Source organism: Pinus tabuliformis, chromosome 3_1 (assembly GCF_031772625.1).
Source record: "Pinus tabuliformis cultivar Carrire ecotype Pingquan chromosome 3_1, CPIR1, whole genome shotgun sequence".
Lineage (NCBI taxonomy): Eukaryota > Viridiplantae > Streptophyta > Pinopsida > Pinales > Pinaceae > Pinus > Pinus tabuliformis.
Window position 1 is genome coordinate 36,968,551 of NC_142301.1, and position 20,485 is coordinate 36,989,035.

General features: G+C 40.9%; 1 protein-coding gene across 4 annotated transcripts in view; it reads left to right on the forward strand.

Moving 5' to 3' along the window:
* The window catches only part of LOC149185651 (uncharacterized), a 157,646-nt gene extending 138,837 nt beyond the window's left edge, over positions 1 to 18,809 (forward strand). Inside the window, exons 5-7 of one of the 4 annotated variants that reach the window (XM_089410759.1) lie at positions 17,777 to 17,850; positions 18,069 to 18,173; positions 18,334 to 18,809. In XM_089410759.1, coding sequence (XP_089266885.1) covers positions 17,777 to 17,850; positions 18,069 to 18,173; positions 18,334 to 18,426 — 272 coding nt within the window. In that variant the 3' untranslated portion in view covers positions 18,427 to 18,809. Of the gene's footprint in view, positions 1 to 17,776; positions 17,851 to 18,068; positions 18,180 to 18,333 lie in introns of all 4 variants that reach the window. The other 3 variants (XM_089410758.1, XM_089410761.1, XM_089410760.1) reach the window with 3 other exon arrangements.
* The last annotated feature ends 1,676 nt before the right edge of the window (positions 18,810 to 20,485 follow it).

Consider the following 20,485-nt stretch of genomic DNA (forward strand, 5'->3'; position numbering starts at 1 on the left):
TGCTTTATTTACTATTATATGCATTTATATATCAGTTTCAGCACATTAATTTACATCACATAATTAGTGTAAAACAAATACAAGCATATACCTATATTTTCAAGCATTTCTTAATTCCGAATTGGTTAATCATTAAGACTTGGGAAAATTTAAAGCTTTGGAAGTGGGAGAGGTTCTTGTAAGTTGGACAAGAAGCGTAAGAGCCCCATTTTTAGATCAACTGAGTTGACAGTGTGGTGGATCGTAAGAGCACGTCTGGGTGCTGCTTCTCTTTGGGTTCTGCTTCAATATCTTGGATGAGCAGAAAGCATAAATTGGTTGCTTTAAGCATCGCCGAGGTCGAACACATTGCTGCGAATATGGCCTGTTGTGAAGCTGTTTGGTTGAGGAAGCTCTTCAGTGAGCTATTTGAGCACGTGCTAGATACCACCGTAATTCTCTGTGACAATCAAAGTGGGATTTGCCTATCAGAGAATCTTGCGTTCCACGACGCCTCTAAGCACATTGTATCAGGTACTACTTTATTCGAGATATGGTACAGAGGGGAGCAATAAGGCTCCAACACATCAGGACGGATGAGTAGGTCGCAGACATTCTCACGAAACCTTTGGGGAAGGTCAAATTCCTAACCTTTTGAGAGAGACTTGGAGTCGTGGAAAGATTCTCCCATGAGGGTCCTGTATGAGTTGGACACTGAGCTCTGGGAGCTCTTGGGGGCTTGGGGTATTTCTTGGAGCTATAAGCAACCATAGGGTGAGTGGTTCACCTTCCCCTAGTGGTGCGCTAGATACAGGGTGAGTGGTTCACCTTCCCCTACAATTGTGGACACATGTATGTAGGGTGAGTGGTTCACCTTCCCCTACGATTGTCATATGCATAGGATGTGTGGTTCACCTTCTCTTATGGCATATGAGCAGGATAGGTGGTTCACCTTCTCTTGCCAATGCCCCAACACACATCCTACCCATGGAGTTCGGGACTCATGGGAAATAGCTTTCATCTGGCCATTGAGTTGGGAAAAGTGGTTAGGGACCATAGTACTACTGATGGACGCATCATGTACTGCCGTACTTTCTATGACTAGGATGCATGGTGTTCAACAACTTGATATGGGATCAAGGACTGACTTTTGTCAGTGGAGAGTGGTAAGGTCTTGTGACTCACTCTCGATCACTTCTTCTTCATTATTACTTCATGGTTTAGCAGAGCAGGGTAGTGATGATAGAGATGGTACATGATGACAGGATGGTATGATGATGACAGATGGATTGGCAGGTGGAATTCTCCCTAGTTGAGAGGGAGTGTTAAAATTGGAAACTAGGGCCAAATTCCACCTTGGGACAACTCATATGATGGAGATGATTATTGCATTGGATTCCTCTTTTCGAGAGGTCCAATTTTGATATAAAGATCATCTCATTTTGACAAATAGAAGTGGAATTTTGAATTTATTGTCTCTCATGCATAAATTGTCAAGGTAGGCCTCAGTCAAATGTAGGCTCAAGAAGCCCAATGGATGTGTCTCCTCACCCTCAATGAATTGTATAAATAGGAGTGACCTCTCTCCTCATTTGGACATCACCCATCACATCATTCTTCTCTCTTCTCTTGATTGGTTCGTACAACTTGGGCAGTCTCTCTCTCTCTCCCACGTGTGGCATAGAAGGACAAAAATTTCAGAATCAAGTGTAGGCTGAAATTTCAGAGAAATAGACCAACGTTGACCAGGGCTTGTTTGAGCAGCGTTGACTGCATTTTTATGGGCAAATTTCCGATTTCTTTAGGTCATATTCTCTAGCACAAAAACCGAGGCAATTGAGGCTATTTGACCTGCGTTGACCGCAAAACTATTTGACTATAGTGCTGACTGAAGTTTGACCAGGGTTGACTAAGTTTTTGTGCACTATTTTGGGTTGACTTTGACTCTTCTTGAAGGTCGAATTGAATTGCGGTTGATCGAGTTGCTTGGAGGAAGATTTGTTGCTAATTTGACTAGCGTTGACTTTCTAGTTAGGGTTGCATTTCACTATTGTTGACTGTAGTTTTTGACAGGGCTGTTTTGATTGTGTATTGGGCAAGTAAATTTGATCTATGTATTCTCTCTCTCTGCTGAACTATTGGATAATAATAAGAAGATTTGATCAAAGGGTTTTCCCCACATTGGGGTTTTCCTCCTTCATCTGCCAAATCTTGTGTCCTCTTGTCTTGGCTTGTCTTCTACACTTGTTTTTATGTTCTCTCTACATTTACTGTCAATGTGATTGTTACTAGAAATAATTGGAAATTGTCATTGGGCTGATAAGGAACATTGAAGTAAATTGTGCTAAAGCATAGAACATACCATTGTTATCTAAAATTAACAACCCTTCTTCGGATGAGCTAGGGTTTTGAGGCCGCCTTCTTTTTGAGATGTGATGATCCTTGAGATGACTAGTCCTTCTTGTTGCTCCTTAGATTGTATGGCCCTTATGTATCCCTTCTTGATGCTTCAACGTCTTCTTTGATGTCTTTAGCATTTCTTGATACTCCTTTTGATGGTCCTTCTTCAAGCTGCCTTTTCTTGTCTTGTAACCTTAACTCTGATACCATGTTGAGAAATATTGAGGCAACAAGTTAGGTGTTTTCTCTTACTTTGATAACTGCTTGTGATGTATTTATAATTTAGTTTGATTAGCTTCTCATTGTACTTGATTATTATTAGTGTTCTCTATCATCAAACAACTACCAAACAATAAAATAAATGAGACAATAGGACATAAAATGTAAGCTATCAGCTCGGGCCAAAACCTCTCCTTTTGAGAGGAAAACCCACAAGAACTCCTCTTCTTATAGAACTTCAATTGACGAATTCCAAGACCTATGACCCTTGACCAAGACTGTTGAAGTTTCTAAGTTTATTTAATTTAGAAACCTTTCATGTACTTTTTTTGATTTATTCCTACCTACTTGTTATTTTTCTTTAACAAGTTATTTACAAAGTAAATACTAAAAATAAACACCAGTGCATGCTCAACATATTACTGATCAACAACTAAAAGAAACAAGAACAAACACGCCACACGACACCATTATTTTTGGACCAATGTCCCCGAAAAAACCCAATGCGGGAAAACCGGTGCAGCTATCTGAGGGTTTTCTTATTAAGCAATATCAGAGTTCAATCTGGGTGCCGTTACTGACCTACCAACAGAGAATTTCCTTAGTAGCTATACCTCATAGTTTGAGAGAAATTTCTTGGCTGAAACCCTGGAAAAACCTTCCAGCAACTCCTCAGCACAAAACTGCTCCCGCAACCCCAGCGTCTGCCCAATCTGGACTGCGTCAGCCCCTCTCCGTTTCACGCTGGCCCTGCGTCAGCCTTTCTTGGCCTGCATCAGCCCCAGGATGCCCTGCGTCAACTCTGGGAGCCTCTGCGTTAGCTACACTGGCCCCTCTGGTGTTCTGCGTAGCACTTGGCTGCCTCTGCGTGCCCTTGCATGAGCCCTTGCTGGCTCTGCGTCACTCTCCTTGGCTGCTGCGCTACTTTCCCGGCGCAATCTTTGCCTTCTCTGTTCTTCTGTACTCAATGTCCCTCAGCTGCTCTCTCGATCACTGATTCTATCTCTCTTAGCAAACCCCGCTCTAGAGAATAGAATGATTGATCATCTGGTGTGATCTCCAAGTGACCCTCAAGCCTCCTCTTATACTTTTCCTGTTGACGATTCAACGACCAAGATTAAGTCCCTAATCAACGGCTAAGATTAGATCTGGCTTAATCCATGTCTTTTGGATCAGTCTAACACAGATTCATATTAATACACATTAAAATTTTATTTTCCCTAAGTTTAGACTTAGGGACTCCATTAAAAATATTAATTATTTTAATATCTCCTGATTTGTTTAGAATTTGCCCAAACCCTTTCTGGGTATTGGAGATCTCATGTGCCCCAACCTCTCCACTAAATTTCGTGGCTGGAGCACATCTGATGCTACCCCAAATCAACCCTCCCTCTTAGCGAGGACTGTGCTCTAACAATATTCCTCACTGATTATTACTGTGATCATCCGGCGTCGGTACTTGTGCTGATGCTAAGCGTTACTGCCCAACATCCTCTGCACTGCTGCCTCCTGTACTGCTGCCCATGGTTCTGCCATTGCCACTGCTGCATCTGTACGACAACTTCCTCTGCATCCATGCTGCTGCTGGTCCTTTCTCCCAACATTGCATCTGCACTACACCTCCTCTCATCATGTTGCATCGTGCTGCCCATTGCTGCACTGCAACTCAGTCACTGAGAAGTAAATCACTGATCCTCCAACTGACCTCCCTGTTGGGCTAGAAACACCCATTGATGCTGAAGCTCCCTCTGCTACTGACAAGTGCTCCCTCTTTGACCTTTGCGTTGCTGCAACAACTCCCTGCATCTCGCACCGTTGCACACCTCTCTGTGCCATCCTGTATTGGTGCAACACTCATGTGCCTCTCGCACTGCTGCAACCTGCTAGCTCTGCGCTATCTTGGGACTCCTGCACTGTAGCTCTCTGTGCCTCTCCATCCGCATCTGTCTATACCCACCCAGCCAGTTCTGCTACTCCTCTTCGGGGATCCCGTAGCAAGGTCTAATCCAAGAGGTTGGGTACCTCAAGGATCCTGCCCCTCATCGCCTGTAGTCCATCTGAATATAGCTCGATGTCTCCCCACTTCCGCTCAAGTGGTGCGTGTGCACTCATGGCACAATCATCGTCTGTCAAAACTTCCTTCTCTGCCCGTGCTGGTGCTGCCTTAGTCTCGGAAGACTCTCCCTTACTCTTCTTCCTTGGGCACTGGGTTGCATAATGACCCATCTCCCCACAGTGGAAGCACTTGATCTTGGAGAGATCTTTCTTCTTCCGCTTCTCCTGCTTTCCCTCAGATGTTAGGGCCACATCCTCCTCCTCCTCCTTGACCTTGATCCGTCTTCGACTGCCGTCTAATCTCTTCCTGGCGAAGAGCTGCCCACATCTCGTCCCAAGGTAGGAGAGTCCCTCTGCCCAGGGTGCTCTGGACAAACACTTCCTAGTCTTTTGAGACAACATTCAGGTCTATCCTCACCATAAGCTCCTGATTCGGAGTCGCTCCTATAGTAGTCAACTGGTCTCGGATCTCATTCAGTCCTTCGAGGAAGGTGTCAATCGATTGACACTTCTTCATCTGATACGACCTCATCTGGTTCTTGAGAAGCATTCTTCTCTACACAGAAGTATGCTGGTACAGGTTCTTGAGAGCCTCCCACATCTCAACTGCCGTCTCCTTCTTGGCTATTTGTGGGGTAACATGATCCTTGACATTGTCAAGGATAATGCACTTGGCCCTTCCCATCGCCTCCTCGTACTTGTCGTTATCATTGGGGACGGCTAGGATAGCTATAACCTTCAAGGCGAAGTTCTTGACACGATTCCTGTCAAGCACTGATAAGATTCTGGCCTTCCAGACTGCGAAGTTCGATGCTCTGTCGAGTCTATCCTGGTCTCTTACCCTGTGAAGTGCCACGACGCTCCTCTATGTCTCTCCTAGAAGTTCTCTGTTTGACTCCTCTGAGTCTCTACTTCCCATTTGGAAGTTCTCTTCTGGACTCCCTCTGAGTCCTGATTTCCTTCCTGGAAATACTTCTGACACTTGTCGAGATGCCCCCTACTCTGATTGACTTGTGCAGCTGCACTTTTGATCCAGGTTCCTCGGCTAGAAACCCTCGGTAACAACTCCTTTAGCCTTGCTCTGTCAGGTATTGTTCTGACTACAGTACCTCACCAACTCCACTCTGCAATATTCTTACAGCCTTCTAGACCCCAGCAACTGCCTCTTTGTGAACTGCGTCAGCGCTTCTCTGCCCCATGCTGGCTCTGCGTCACCCCGGATGGGTTTGCTTCAGCCCTGGGATGCCCTGCGTCAGCAACGTTGGCCTCTCTGAGGCTCTACGCAGTTCCCGAATTCTTCTGCGTGGCTCTGGCTGGCTCTGCGTCACACTTCTTGGCTTCTGCGCCGCTAGAAATAGCTTCTGTCACCTCGGGGCAGCTGTTTTTTGCTGCTATTGCTCCGCTGGGTTGATGTCTCTTAATCTTCCTGTGATTTGCAATCATGCTCTGATACCATGTTGAAGTTTCTAAGTTTACTTAATTTAGAAACCCTTCATGCACTTTTTCTGATTTATCCCTACCTACTTGTTATTTTTCTTTAACAAATTATTTACAAAGTAAATACTGAAAATAAACACCAGTGCATGCTCAACATATTACAGATCAACAACTAAAAGAAACAAGAACAAACACACCACATGACACCATTATTTTTGGACCAATGTCCTCAGAAAAACTCAATGCGGGAAAACCGGTGCAACTATCTGAGGGTTTTCTTATTAAGCATTATCAGAGTTCAATCTGGGTGCCGTAACTGGCCTACTCAATAGAGAATTTCCTTAGCAGCTATACCTCACAGTTTGAGAGAAATCTCCGGCTGAAAACCCGGAAAAACCTTCCGGCAACTCCTCAGCCCAAAACTGCTCCTGCAACCCCAACGTCTACCCAATCTGGACTGCGTCAGCCCCTCTCTGTCTCACGCTGGCCCTGCGTCAGCCTTTCTTGGCCTGTGTCAGCCCCAGGAGGCCCTGCGTCAGCTCTGGGAGCCTCTGCGTTAGCTACGTTGGCCCCTCTAGTGCTCTGCGTAGCACTTGGTTGCCTTTGCGTGAGCCTTGCTGGCTCTGCGTCACTCTCCTTGGTTGCTGCACTGCTTTCTTGGCACAATCTCTGCCTTCTCTGTTCTTCTGTACTCAATGCCCCTCAGCTGCTCTCCCGATCACTGATTCTATCTCTCTTAGCAAATCCCGCTCTATAGAATAGAATCACTGATCATCTGGTGTGATCTTCAAGTGACCCTCAAGCCTCCTCTTATACTTTTCCTGTTGATGATTCAACGGCCAAGATTAAGTCCCTAATCAATGGCTAAGATTAGATCTAGCTTGACCCATGTCTTTTGGACCACTCTAACACAGATTCATATTAATACACATTAATATTTTATTTTCCCTAAGTTTAGACTTAGGGACTCCATTAAAAATATTAATTGTTTTAATATCTCCTGATCTGTTTAGAATCTGCCCAAACCTTTTCTGGGTATTGGAGATCTCATGTGCCCCAACCTCTCCACAAAATTTCGTGGCTGGAACACATTTGATGCTACCCCAAATCAACAAAGACCCCTCCAAGACCAAGTCAAATCTTCTTTGATAATATTTCCTTCTAGCAACTTTGACCTCAACAACTTCTGCAATTTCGACCCCAACAAATTCTTTTGCAACTTCAACCCCAAACAGATTCTTCTGCAACTTCGACTCCCAGCAGATTCTTTTGCAACTCTGTCCTCCAGAGGTTTCTTCTGCAGAAACCCTAGCTCTTGCACGAGAGAAAAATTATGGTAGATTCTTGCTTCTTTCCTCTTCGCTTGAGTTGATTTTCTCTCCTAGAGAACTCAGCTTTCAAAGTGTACTTCTTGATGCCCTAACTCGACTTTTGCAACTCAGTCTTTGCTGTTGCAATAGGTGCGCTGATTTCTTCTCACGTGTGAAGAGTAATAACCCAAAACCAGCCCAAAATTCTCGCTCTCCTTTTCTTCTTCTTGTCGTTCCTCTTCTTCTCACCTTTTCTTCTTCCTTGATCGAACTTGTGTGAAGTGAGTGAGTGCTCCAAGTGAGGTCGAAGTCTCCCTTATATATAGGTCTCTTACTAGGTCGAATTGCTTGTTTTAGGCCAACTTGTTCACTTGTGAAGGCCGACTTGATTTTTGCGCCATGACGAGGTCTTGGAGGGTCTTTTGACTCTACTTTGACTCAAATTATTTTTCTTTTCAATATATAACATGCCCAAATGGGTCTTCAATACACGATAATGACTTAATTGACTTGTAAACTAAATGACAAGCCCTAGAAACACTCAATGGGTGCTTGACCTAAAAGCAATTTTCCCCTGGGCATGAAACCCATGCCTCAAGAACAACAATAATAAATTTATTTTCTCTTTACATCAAATACGTAAAATCATGATTATATGTGTCATTATGAAGACCGAACCTAGTTACATATTTCAACACAACCCACTAGAGCTTTAGTGGCACAATCCAACAACAATTAGTTGTGTGAGATAAGTCATAGGAGGATGGCCCACTTGCACCATAGAGCATTGAGGATGCTAAGAGAGATGGTTATTGGGTTACCTGAGTTCAGAACTGAACATTATGAGGTGTGCAGGGGATGTGCTTTGGGAAAGTACACCAAGACACCTTTCACGAGCAATGACAGTAGGGTGGCAGGTATTCTGGATTTGATACACTCTGATGTGTGTGGTCCTATGTCTCATGCATCATTGAGAGGTTTTGAGTACTATATTACTTTCATTGATGATTACTCTAGGAAGACTTGGATTTTCTTTATGACGACCAAGGATCAGGTCTTTAAGAGGTTCCAAGAGTTTAAGGCTCTTGTGGAGAACCAAGTGGGGAAGAAGATCAAGGTCTTGAGGATAGTTAATGAGGGCAAGTATACCTCCAATGAGATGAAGGAGTTTTGTAGGAGTGCGGGTTTCAGGAATGAGTACATAGTGCCTTATAACCCCCAGTAGAATGGGGTGGTGGAGAGGAAGAATAGGGCCATAGTGGGTGCAACGAGAGCAATGTTGCATGATCAGAGACTACCTTTCTTTTTCTGTTCTGAGGCATGTAACACTGCAATGTACTTACAGAACAAGAGGCCACACAAAGTCTTGGGGAGTAAGACTCTTGGGGCATTTTTGGGAAGAAGCCTGAGATTGGGCACATCAGGATTTTTGGGTGCCTCACATCTTCACACGTCCCCGACGAGAATAGGACGAAGCTAGAACCCATCACAGAGAAGGGTATTCTTGTGGGGTTACAATGAGACTTCCAAGGCCTACCACATATACATTCTTGTGTAGAGGAAAGTTGTCCTGAGGAGGGATGTGAGATTTGAGGAGGAGAGAGCTTTGAGGAGGTCGAGGGAGGATGATTGAGTAGAGCAACGTGCACCTCTGTAGGGGGCCACATGACAGGTATCAAGATCTTTAGGTGGTACACTATGATCAAGAGGATCACCTACTTCTGGGGTGACAAAATCACAGAGTTCAGGATCACCGGGCTTAGGATCTCAGAGTACAGGTTCACCACAGACCACAAGAGTGGCATCCTCATAAGGAGGAGAGGTTCCAGGGAAGGATTTTCCCATACCAATTGAGGAGACTACTTCATGGAAGAGGAAGTCAAGTGGCTTCGTGAGACCCTAAAGGAAGCACATGAGATAGTGGGGAAACCCAAGTGGTTAGTTAGGGAGAGCAAACCACCAGAGATTTTAGGTGGCTATGTGGCAGATGTTGTGGAGATTGTGTTGGGTCCCTATAATACTAGTGATTACCCCATTACTATTGTAGTTATACCCCTTATTAATATTGTTGTTCTCCTATTGCCCCCATATTGTTATTACTGTGCCCCATAGAATCCCTCTATTATTATTTTTGTGGCTTTATATTATTATTGTTAGGTCGGCTGGATTATATTGTGACTCCTTAGACTCCTATATATAGAAATGAGGTTTTGTCATTTGAATCATCAAAGAATTGTTCATTTATGTAATGTAAAGGAGGTTGCCCCCTCGAAGAGGCTGAATTCTAAGGCGTTGATCTATCTTTTCTATCTTTTCTTGAGCTGGATTCATAACATTTGGTATCAGAGCTTTGGATTCTAGAGTTTCGCTGCTCCAAACAAGTCATCGTGGCATTTTCGCTATAACTTTTTTTTTCTGCGACGTTTCAGAAGTTGAAAAAAAACCCATTTGAGAAGAAATCGCGCTGAACCTTGGGTCCGAATTTCAGAGCTTTTCGCGCTATATTTGCGGAGATATGATCTGAGGAAGTTGGTCATTTTGCAGACTCCTGAATTACATTCCAAACAGGCGACCTGGGGAAAATTGTCATAACTTTCTCTCTGGGGATCAGATTGAAATTTCGTAAGAAGGTACAGAAAGAGGACGGACTGTAGTTTCTTGTATGCATTTTTCAAATCCAAAGGTCGAAACAGTGACTCGTGGCATGTCGTACAAGTTCGCTCTACTGAACTAGTCTATAATCAAGTCACTGTGGGAGATTTCGCATAACTCTTCCTTGGAGAATTCAATTTGGGTCAGACTTGTGGCATTGGAAGAGGACACAGAGGGCTACTGCAGGTCAAAAATTCAGAATTAGATGATCGAAAAGTACAGAGATACATCAGAGGCAATATCGAGCTCCTACAAAGTGAAAAAAGGTGTGTAGATTTTCTTAAATTTTTGCTTAAGCTTGGCTTGAAAATTTATTTTGAAGGAATTCAAAGGGCATAATAGAGCATTATTATCGGTAACTGATGCCCCGAGGAAAGAAAATGCAAACACCTAGTAAGGAACCTGAAAGCTCTAGCATGACTCATGAAGAAGAAGAAGAAATGCTATATGATATATCAAAATTACAAGAACAAGTGCAACGAGTGTCACTTGCACAAAAAGCAACAGAATCTAAGATGGATGTTTTAAGGAAAGATGTAGAAGGTGAGATGGACGGTTTAAAGAAAGGCGTAGAAGCTAAGATGGATGGCATGGAAGCTAAGGTGAATGGCATGGACGCTAAAATTAATGGCATGGATGATAAGATGGAAGAATTGAAGATAAATATGAATAAGTTGCTACAAGAAATGGTCACTAAGGGTGAAAGGGTACTAAAGGAAACTCATGATGAGAACAAAAGAAATGTTAATCATGATTCCATAGACTCTAATTTTGAATTGAAGACTCACCATGTTCCAAAAATCGATATGAGGAAGTTTGATGGCAAGGATCCCGCCACATGGATATTACAGAGGGAGCAATTCTTCGATCTCAATAATGTGCAAAACACACAAAAGGTACTTATGACAACTTTATATTTGGAACCAAATCAGTTTGTATGGTACCAATGGCTTTGCTCTCGTAAACAATTTATTACTTGGGCAATTTTTACGGAAGAATTGATAGCACATTATGAGATACAAAAAGCAACACTTTTTTTAGCCAACTGATAAGTCTCAAACAAAAGGGTTCAATAATGGAGCACATTGAGGAGTTCCAAAAATTGAACATAAGGGTAAAAGATATTCCAGAGGAGCATAGGATTGATGTGTTCATAGGGTCTTTAAAGGATAATATCCAACATGATGTTCGCCTTTGGGAACCTGATTCATTAGAGAAGGCATTCAGGTTAGCAAGAAAAATGGAAAGCAAAATTATGGCAGTCAGGAAGCATACCACTCACAACTATAAAGACGGAAGTGTTGTTGCCCCTAGTCTTCCACAACCTATAAGGTTGACACCACAACAATTGGAAGAAAAAAGAGCAAAAGGGCTTTGTTACAGTTGTGATAGCAAGTACACTAAAGGTCATAAGTGTGCTGAGAAGAAATTATTCTACATAGATTGTGAAGAGGAAGAAGAAAAGGAGCAAGAAAGGTCAAAAGAAGAGGATATACTCCAGGAACAAAGCCTAGATGAAGAACAAATAAATCCGACCATATCTTGTAATGCATTGGCAGGAATTACCACTCCTCAAACCATCAAGATAGAAGGACAAATCAAGAAGAAAAAGGTAATAGTGTTGATTGATTCAGGAAGCACCCACAATTTTATTCATTGTAGGGTAGCAAAAGAATTGAATTGCTTCCTATATCCAGCACCAGAGTGTCAAGTGATGATTGCAAATGGAGGAACAATAAATTGCTCTGGAAAGTGCCATAATATCAAGCTATCCATGGGAGAATATGTATTGACTAGCCCAATGCTTTCCATTCCAATGGGAGGTGCTGATGTTGTACTAGGAGTCCAATGGCTACAATCCTTGGGTACAATAGCTTTTAATTTTCAAGAACTTTTCATCAAATTTTCTACGGAAGGAAAGGAAGTTGAATTAAGGGGTATTGCAGGGAAACCAGGAAAGATAATCAGCTCTAATGGTATGACAAAGCTTCTAAAAAAGGAGAAAAGAGGTGTAATTGCACAATTATGTTCGCTAGATGTTTCCACATCGGAATCATCTATTTCTCCAGATCTCCAAAAAGTTCTGGACAATCATTCCAAGGTATTTGAGACTCCCAAAGGTCTCCCACCTATGCGTGATCATGATCATGCTATTCATCTGATTCCAGGAAGTGTTCCTCCAAACATCAGGCCGTACAGATATCCCTATGTCCAAAAGAGTGAAATTGAACGTATGGTTGCAGAAATGCTAGAGGCTGGTATAATTCAACCGAGTCAAAGTTCTTTATCTGCTCCAGTAGTATTGGTGCACAAGAAGGATGGATCATGGCGCATGTGTCCGGATTATAGGGAGCTCAACAAGCTCACTATTAAAGATAAGTTCCCCATTCCTGTCATTGATGAATTACTGGATGAATTGCATGGATCAATTTACTTCACCAAGTTGGATCTTCGTTCAGGATATCATCAAATCAGAATGAAGACTGAAGACATTCCGAAAACAACATTTAGAACTCATGAGGGTCATTATGAATTTTTGGTCATGCCTTTTGGCCTTACCAATGCACCTTCAACATTTCAAGGTTTGATGAATTCAATTTTCAAACCATTCCTTAGAAAATTTGTGTTAGTATTTTTTGATGATATACTAATCTACAGCAAGTCTTGGAAGGATCATGTTGAACATGTTGACAGGGTGCTACAACTATTGGAGGAGAAACAATTATATGCAAAAAGATCCAAATGTTTCTTTGGAGTCCAAGAGGTGGAATATCTGGGTCATATTGTATATCTCATGAAGGAGTTAAGGTAGACCCTAGCAAAATTAAAGCCATTAAGGAATGGAAAATCCCCACATCCATAAAGCATCTGCGAGGATTTCTCGGGTTGACAGGGTATTATCGCAAGTTTGTTAAGAATTATGGGAGAATAGCAGCACCTCTAACAACATTATTGAAGAAAGATGCATTTTCATGGACTCTGGAAGCAACAAAGGCCTTTGAACATCTTAAAGAGGCAATGTGCCAAGCACCGGTCTTAGCTACACCAGACTTCACAAAAACCTTTATTGTGGAATGTGATGCTTCAGGAAATGGAATTGGTGCTGTTCTAATGCAAGATGAAAGACCCATTGCTTTTGAAAGTCGTCCAATCAAGGGAAAGTTTTTAAGCAAAGCTATTTATGAGAAGGAAATGTTGGCAATACTCCATGCACTTAAGAAATGGCGACCCTACCTAATGGGAAGACACTTCAAGGTAAAAATGGATCATGATAGCCTTAAATACTTTTTAGAACAAAGATTATCCTCTGAAGAGCAACAAAAGTGGGTCACAAAGATGTTGGGTTATGACTTTGAAATCATCTACAAAAAAGGGAAGCAAAATGTGGTGGCAGATGCACTCTCAAGAAAGGATGAGGATGTGGAAGCATTGTTGTGCGCCATTTCTATTATCCAACCAGATTGGATAAACGAAGCAAGGGAGGAATGGAAGAATGACGAAGAAGTGTGGGCACTTATTCAAAAGTTACAACAAGATTCCAGTACGTCTGATACATTTAGCTGGCAAAATGATTCGTTATGGTACAAAGATCGCTTATACCTCTGTAAGAATTCTCAGCTAAAACAAAAGATTTATATGGAATTGCACACTTCTCCCTTAGGAGGGCACTCAGGATTTTTAAAAACTTACCACAGGGTTAAGAAGGAATTTTTTTGGGATGGCCTTAAATCAGATATTCAAAAGTTTGTGGTGGAATGTTTGGTTTGCCAACAAAATAAAGTTGAAACAATTAAGACACCGGGTCTATTACAACCTTTATCCATTCCAAGCCAACGTTGGGAGGAGGTTTCAATGGATTTTATCACAGGTTTACCCAAGTCTGAGGGAAAGAGTGTCATCATGGTGGTAGTTGACAGACTTACCAAGTATGCACACTTTTGTGCATTATCACATCCATTTAAAGCCAGTACAGTTTCTACTGCATTTATGGAAACAATTCAAAAGCTACATGGAAACCCAAAGATTATTGTAAGTGACAGAGATCCCATTTTCACTGGAAATTTTTGGACAGAATTATTTTCTTGTCTTGGTACTCAGTTAGCTCATAGCTCATCTTATCATCCTCAATCTGATGGGCAAACTGAGATAGTAAACAAATGTTTGGAAGGATATCTTCGTTGCTTTGTATCTGATAAACAGACACAATGGGTCAAATGGTTGCCTCTAGCTGAATGGTGGTATAACACTTCCTTCCATACAGCAACAAAAATGACCCCATTTATGGCACTTTATGGGTATCAACCACCATCCATCACATCATATTTAAGAGAAAATTCTAAGGTTCTGGCAGTGGAACATCACATCGAACATCAACAACAAGTCCTCCAACTCTTAAAGGATAACCTCGTGTTGGCACAGAATAGAATGAAACAACAGGCAGATCAACATCGCAGTGAAAGAAGTTTTGATGTAGGTGATTGGGTATTCCTACGGCTACAACCATATAAGCAAATGTCCCTCAAGCAAGCTAAGAAGGATAATAAATTATCACCAAAGTATTATGGTCCGTACAAGGTGTTGCAAAAGATTGGTACTATGGCATACAAATTGGAGCTTCCTGCAGCTTCTCGATTGCACCCAATTTTCCATGTTTCATGTTTAAAGAAGGTTATAGGCGACAAGCTCCCAGTTCAAACAATATTGCCAGAACTTGACGAGGAAGGAAAAATTATATTGGAACCAGAAGCAGTCACAGAAACAAGAACTCGACAGCTACGAAATCGATCAATTTCAGAGTATCTTATCAAGTGGAAGAACTTATCCGTTGAAGATTCCACATGGGAGGATGAGAATTTTATGCAGAAGTATCCAGAACTACTCAAGCGTTGAAGACAACATTTTTTTTGAAGGAGAGGGGCATGTTGGGTCCCTATAATACTAGTGATTACCCCATTACTATTGTAGTTATACCCCTTATTAATATTGTTGTGCCCCTATTGCCCCCATATTGTTATTACTGTGCCCCATAGAATCCCTCTATTGTTATTTTTGTGGCTTTATATTATTATTGTTAGGTCGGCTGGATTATATTGTGACTCCTTAGACTCCTATATATAGAAAGGAGGTTTTGTCATTTGAATCATCAAAGAATTGTTCATTTATGTAATGTAAATGAGGTTGCCCCCTCGAAGAGGCTGAATTCTAAGGCGTTGATCTATCTTTTCTATCTTTTCTTGAGCTGGTTTCATAACAGATTGAGCCAGCTAGCTATGAGGAGGCTGTGAGTTAGCAGATCTGGAGGGATGCTGATTTGGAGGAGTATGCCTCCATGATAAAGAATGATGTGTGGGAGATTTGTTTAGATTTACCACCTTGGCACTTTATTTATTACCCCCTTTCTATATTTTTTCTTTGATTTTTTAGTCCTTTTCTTAGATATGTTTTTTAGCATAATACTTAGGGGTTGGGCTTTTTAATGAGATGGCATAATTCTAGCTTCTTTATAATTTCATTTTTTGCTTTCAGGCCCTTCACCTCTAGTGGCTTCTGGCTTTATTTGATTTTGGCTTACATTGTTTTTCAATTTGCTTGATCAAACTTTGCTAGATTACATGTGATGTGTCAAACATGAACAAGGTTAATTTCTTTTGATGGAATGGAATGGGAGTGGAAAGGAAAGATGGAAAGTGGTAAGTATGGTTAAGATGTGAAATGCTCTAACCCAACTCGATCTCTAGTAGTATGACTTTACCCAAGTTTGGACAACACTTATCTAAGGAAAATTATGTTCCCCCATGGTATATGAGACAAAGTAATAAAACCTTTATTGTTAAGAAATGTTATTAGATTATACCCAGAGTTTGTTGTGTTCAAAACTTCATAAAGAAATCATCACATCACGTCTAAGCAAAATACCTACATATGAGAACATAGCACATTAACTTAAATAAAGTTCATGCATGAAATACCATTTGCAAGTTCATACAAAATCTAAGAAGTGAGGCATAGGATCCAATATACCATGGTAGAGTCCATTTGAAAGAGCTCATGCACGATGTGAAGCATAGATCACAATGCATCTGATGGAAGAAGAAGAAGAATAGGCTTGAATTGGAAGATATGAATGGGAGAGCTCATTCAAGCAGCGTCATCAGACCTGAATGAGTGTGTCTCTAGAAGTTACCCTAAAGGGGCAACGAGAGTTTTTTAATGTCCACTGTTGATTTTTGGTAGCATCAGATGTGTTCTAGACATGAAAATTGGTGGAAAGGCTAAGGCACATGAGATCTCCAAGACCCAGAAATCGTTTGGAGAAATTCCACCCAAATGAGGAGATATTAAATAATTAATATTTTTAATGGGGTTCTTATGTCTAAACTTAGAAAAATTAAAATATTAATGTGTATTAATATAATATGGGTGAGAAAGTTCTAAATAACGAGGATCAAGCCAGATCTAATCTTAGTCGTTGATTAGGGATTTAATCTCGGCCGTTGAATTGTCAATAGGGAAAGTATAAGAGCAGGCTTGAGGGTCAGTTGGAGACGCATCGAGAGAGATCAAGAATTCAATTTTTTGGGGTTGAGTTTGTTGAGGAAATCGAGTGAGTGAACAGTTGTAGTGAGGGGCAGTTCAGCAAGAGGCTGAAGAATACATATCAGAGGGGCAGCGCAGAGCCTAGGAGGGCTGATGCAGAGGCTAGCGCAGAGGATGCAGAAGCCTCAGAGGCAAACACAGAGGACGCAGAGGCTAGCGTAGAAAGATGCAGTGGCTAACGCAGACATCGCAGAGGGCTGTAGAGGCTGACGCTGGGCTGAAGAGGCTACGCTGAAGAGGTTCTGTGGGGCAGAGTAAGAGCAGATTAGCCAGGAGAGGGTGATGCAGTTCCAAAGGAGTGCGTGGAGCAGCTTTTGCTGTCCAGCACAAGGAACAACCAGAGTCACTGCGGGGTTGTTCATCCGGTTGTTGATTTGCCGGAATATCTGTCTCTAGAGAGAGGTACTATTGCCGAGGATATTCTTTGAAGGGTGAGCCATTTCTGACACCCTAGTTGTATTCAGAAATCTGCTTAATAATAAAACCCTCATATATGCTGCACCGGCTTTCCCGCATTGGGTTTTCCAGGGACAATTGTCCAAAAATAATGGTGTCCCTTGTGTTATTGTTTCTGTTTACTTCAGTGCATGATCTGTATATTTGTAAAGGCTGCATTTGTGTTTATTTCGATATTTATGTATTTAAATAACTTGTTAATGTAAAGAACAAATAGGAGATAGTAAACCAGATATTGTAGTAGGGGTTTCTGATGTGTTAGATTCAGGAATTTTCAAATCCACAACTTAGTTGTTATATGGTGTTGTATATAATGATTGTTTGCCAGTTAAAGATTGAACAGGGGAAGGTTAGCCTTTACGATGAACTTACATCCATCTATAAGCATCTTTTATACAGTACAATAACCATTCCAGTGGTCCATAAGTGCTTTTCTTTGTAGCAAAAACAAAAGTAGAGTGGTCTCACAAACATTTAGAGGTCTATATTGTGTATATTCTCTGTTTATCTCAATGGCATGAAAAGATGAAGAGCAATCTTCATTGAAGATGAGATGGTTTGATATTAGCTATATATTTCATTAACAATGCTCTCTTTGTAGGAGTTGCAACGGCCTTTATGAATCATTTGATATGTGGAATATGACAAACTTCTTTGGATGTTTTTTTCAGTTCGAGCATTGCAAGGCCTCTGGAGGAAAAACTTGGTGGCATTGAAGGGTTCATGCCCTGGTTGTGGAGAAGAGGTAGACAGTCTTACCCTTTTTTTTTTCATTCAAGTTATTTTCTTATTTTACTGAAGCAGTGAAACTGAAATCTTATTCCTTGTAGAAGTTTTCCATTAATTTAAATCGTAGAGTAGATTTTTCTCATTAATAGAATGCTTTATTATTGTTGTGGGCTTCTGGTTTCTAGTGGAGCATTCGATCAGGCATTGTTGAGCTTTTAGTTCATCTTGATTTAGTTTGGGATGCAGGTGTTTGCATTTGTCAGGGCAGATGAGTCAACGCGACCTCGCCAGAAGACAGAATGCCATGTATGTGAACGCCCTCTTGTGTTCCAAGCAAAGGTAGAGGTAAGCCACCACTAGAAATTTTTTATGAAATGCTGCAGATATTTGTTCCTATTACTCTTTTTTTCATATGCATTCGTAGTTTTGTGTACTGATCCTTTTGAGACTTTGAATGTTACATTTACAACCGATGATGCACGTTTTTCTTGGTTTGCAGCATTCCATGTCACATCCTGGCAATTGGTGGGTACATGGACGCATTTATTTGGTTTCACGTATTAAGGATTTGAGTCCTAAAGGTTCTCTATAGCCGCAACTGATTAGATGCTCACAAGAGCTCCAAATTCTTTGTGGCAAGTAATTGATTAACGAGTCCTTCGAAATTGATAGACTTTCCACCAACGTATCCCTGTAGCATATCATTCAGCAAATTGATTGTTGATGCAACACTGGAAACTGGTTGCATTGAGAAGAAATCAGTTATACTAGGAATAAGATGATGCTTTTGCATCTAGTTTGTATACTGACCAGTGGGTCGGTCTCTATAATATGGAGATAATTAATATACATCATTGTTACAAAGGAAAGAGATACAGCTAACACCAAAATTTTTTGAGGAGCAAATGATTGCAATAGATTTTTAAGCAGATAAGAGCACTGGTCAGTCTCTATAATATGGAGAAAATTAATATACATCATTGTTTTAGATGAAAGAGATACAGCTAGTATCAATTTTTTTTGAGAACCAAATGATTGCAATATATTTTTAAGCAGATAAGAGCGTTATACGAATGTAGCGTTATAATTTGGGGTTCATACGAAAATGGAAGGGTATAGTAAGCATGTTATCATGTTATCTTGAACTAATTCGAACAACAATATGTTATATGATTGTTGTCATGACTTTTCCCCGCCCATACTAGAAGGGACCTTGGGGTTTAGGTATCAAAATTCATCAGTATGAATATATTATACAACGGATTGCAGGTCCTTGGATTTGGTAATTCATTAATGTTAGATAAAATTGAAGACAACATCAAGCACAAGATTTATCTCTTAGGATATGGAAATAATTTGTAATATTAGCAAATTTATTAAATAATAAAGGGAATTCCCAAGGTGGAAGTACATAATTTTGTTTACCAGAGATTCCCATTAGAATGATTTACATGTAAGAATGATATTACTTTTCTAGAATGGTATTTTATTGCAAGGAAGCATCCATTACGTCTAGGAAGAAACAAAAAAAACATTTACCTAGCTACTAAGTACAGACATGATGCATGTATGGAAGCATAATTATGGTTTCTTTGAAAAAGATGACCATATCTGGAAACACAGATGAGCATATCTTGACATACGGAGATAAGGAGGAGCAGTGTGTTGTTCCATTGCAAGAAAGCGTGGTTCTATAAAGAATTGAAGCTTGCATTTTATAACACATCATTGAACACAAAAGCAGTGTTTATAAAATGGTAGAAAGCATATGATGGCAGTGGGCACCATATGGTATGCCCATTTATTGGGGTTTAATATAAATTTGCCTTACATTATTTTTATGTAATTGATTATTTGTTTATTAGGATTGATCAAGATTCAAATTTATGATGTTGATCGCTAGGAGTTAGAGTTGCTGAGCTATGAGTATGCTCTCTTCCTGCGCTCGCTCTTTGGATCCGGAAAATCAAAAAAGATTCAGCCTGTTTGTTTAGTCGAGATTTCGAGTCACAACATGGTTTTGCGTATGCTCTCATCTTGCACATTGCTCTGATCTGCATTGTCAGAGACAAGCCAACGCTGATGTTAAGAGTCTTATGCCTGCAATCTGGAAGTGGTAGTCTGAACGTAGAGAAGTCTTCATTCTGATTTGGCAAGTCCGATATGGTCTGGAAAGCCTGGGAAGAAGGCACTCAAGAAAATATTACAGGAGGTATATAAGTCTTGTAGGGAGGCTAAGTCAGTATTAAAGGAAATCATCTCAAACTTGAATTGTAAAGGCAATGTGGAGCAAGACAAAGCAAGCGTAGCAGTGCTCCAACACCACAGGGAGGGGAAAGAGAGTTTTGCTGCATTTGATGGCATATTCAAGCATGATCCTATAGCACGATCAAAGTTTTATTGGATACAATTCTGTTCAATATAGACATTAAAAGTTAGAAATAAAGGAAAAAATTCCTAGGTGAAGACCACCAATATGGACCAAACCTACACAAGATTTGGTACCACCACTGGGGAGAAGATTTTGCAGGTATATTATACATTTCAATTGCGCATATGTACGAGGGATATGCAGAATTATGGTGTTACGATCTTGGTTTGAGGTAAGGTTTATTTGATTTTATTATTATTATTCCTTTGGGGTTGTTTTT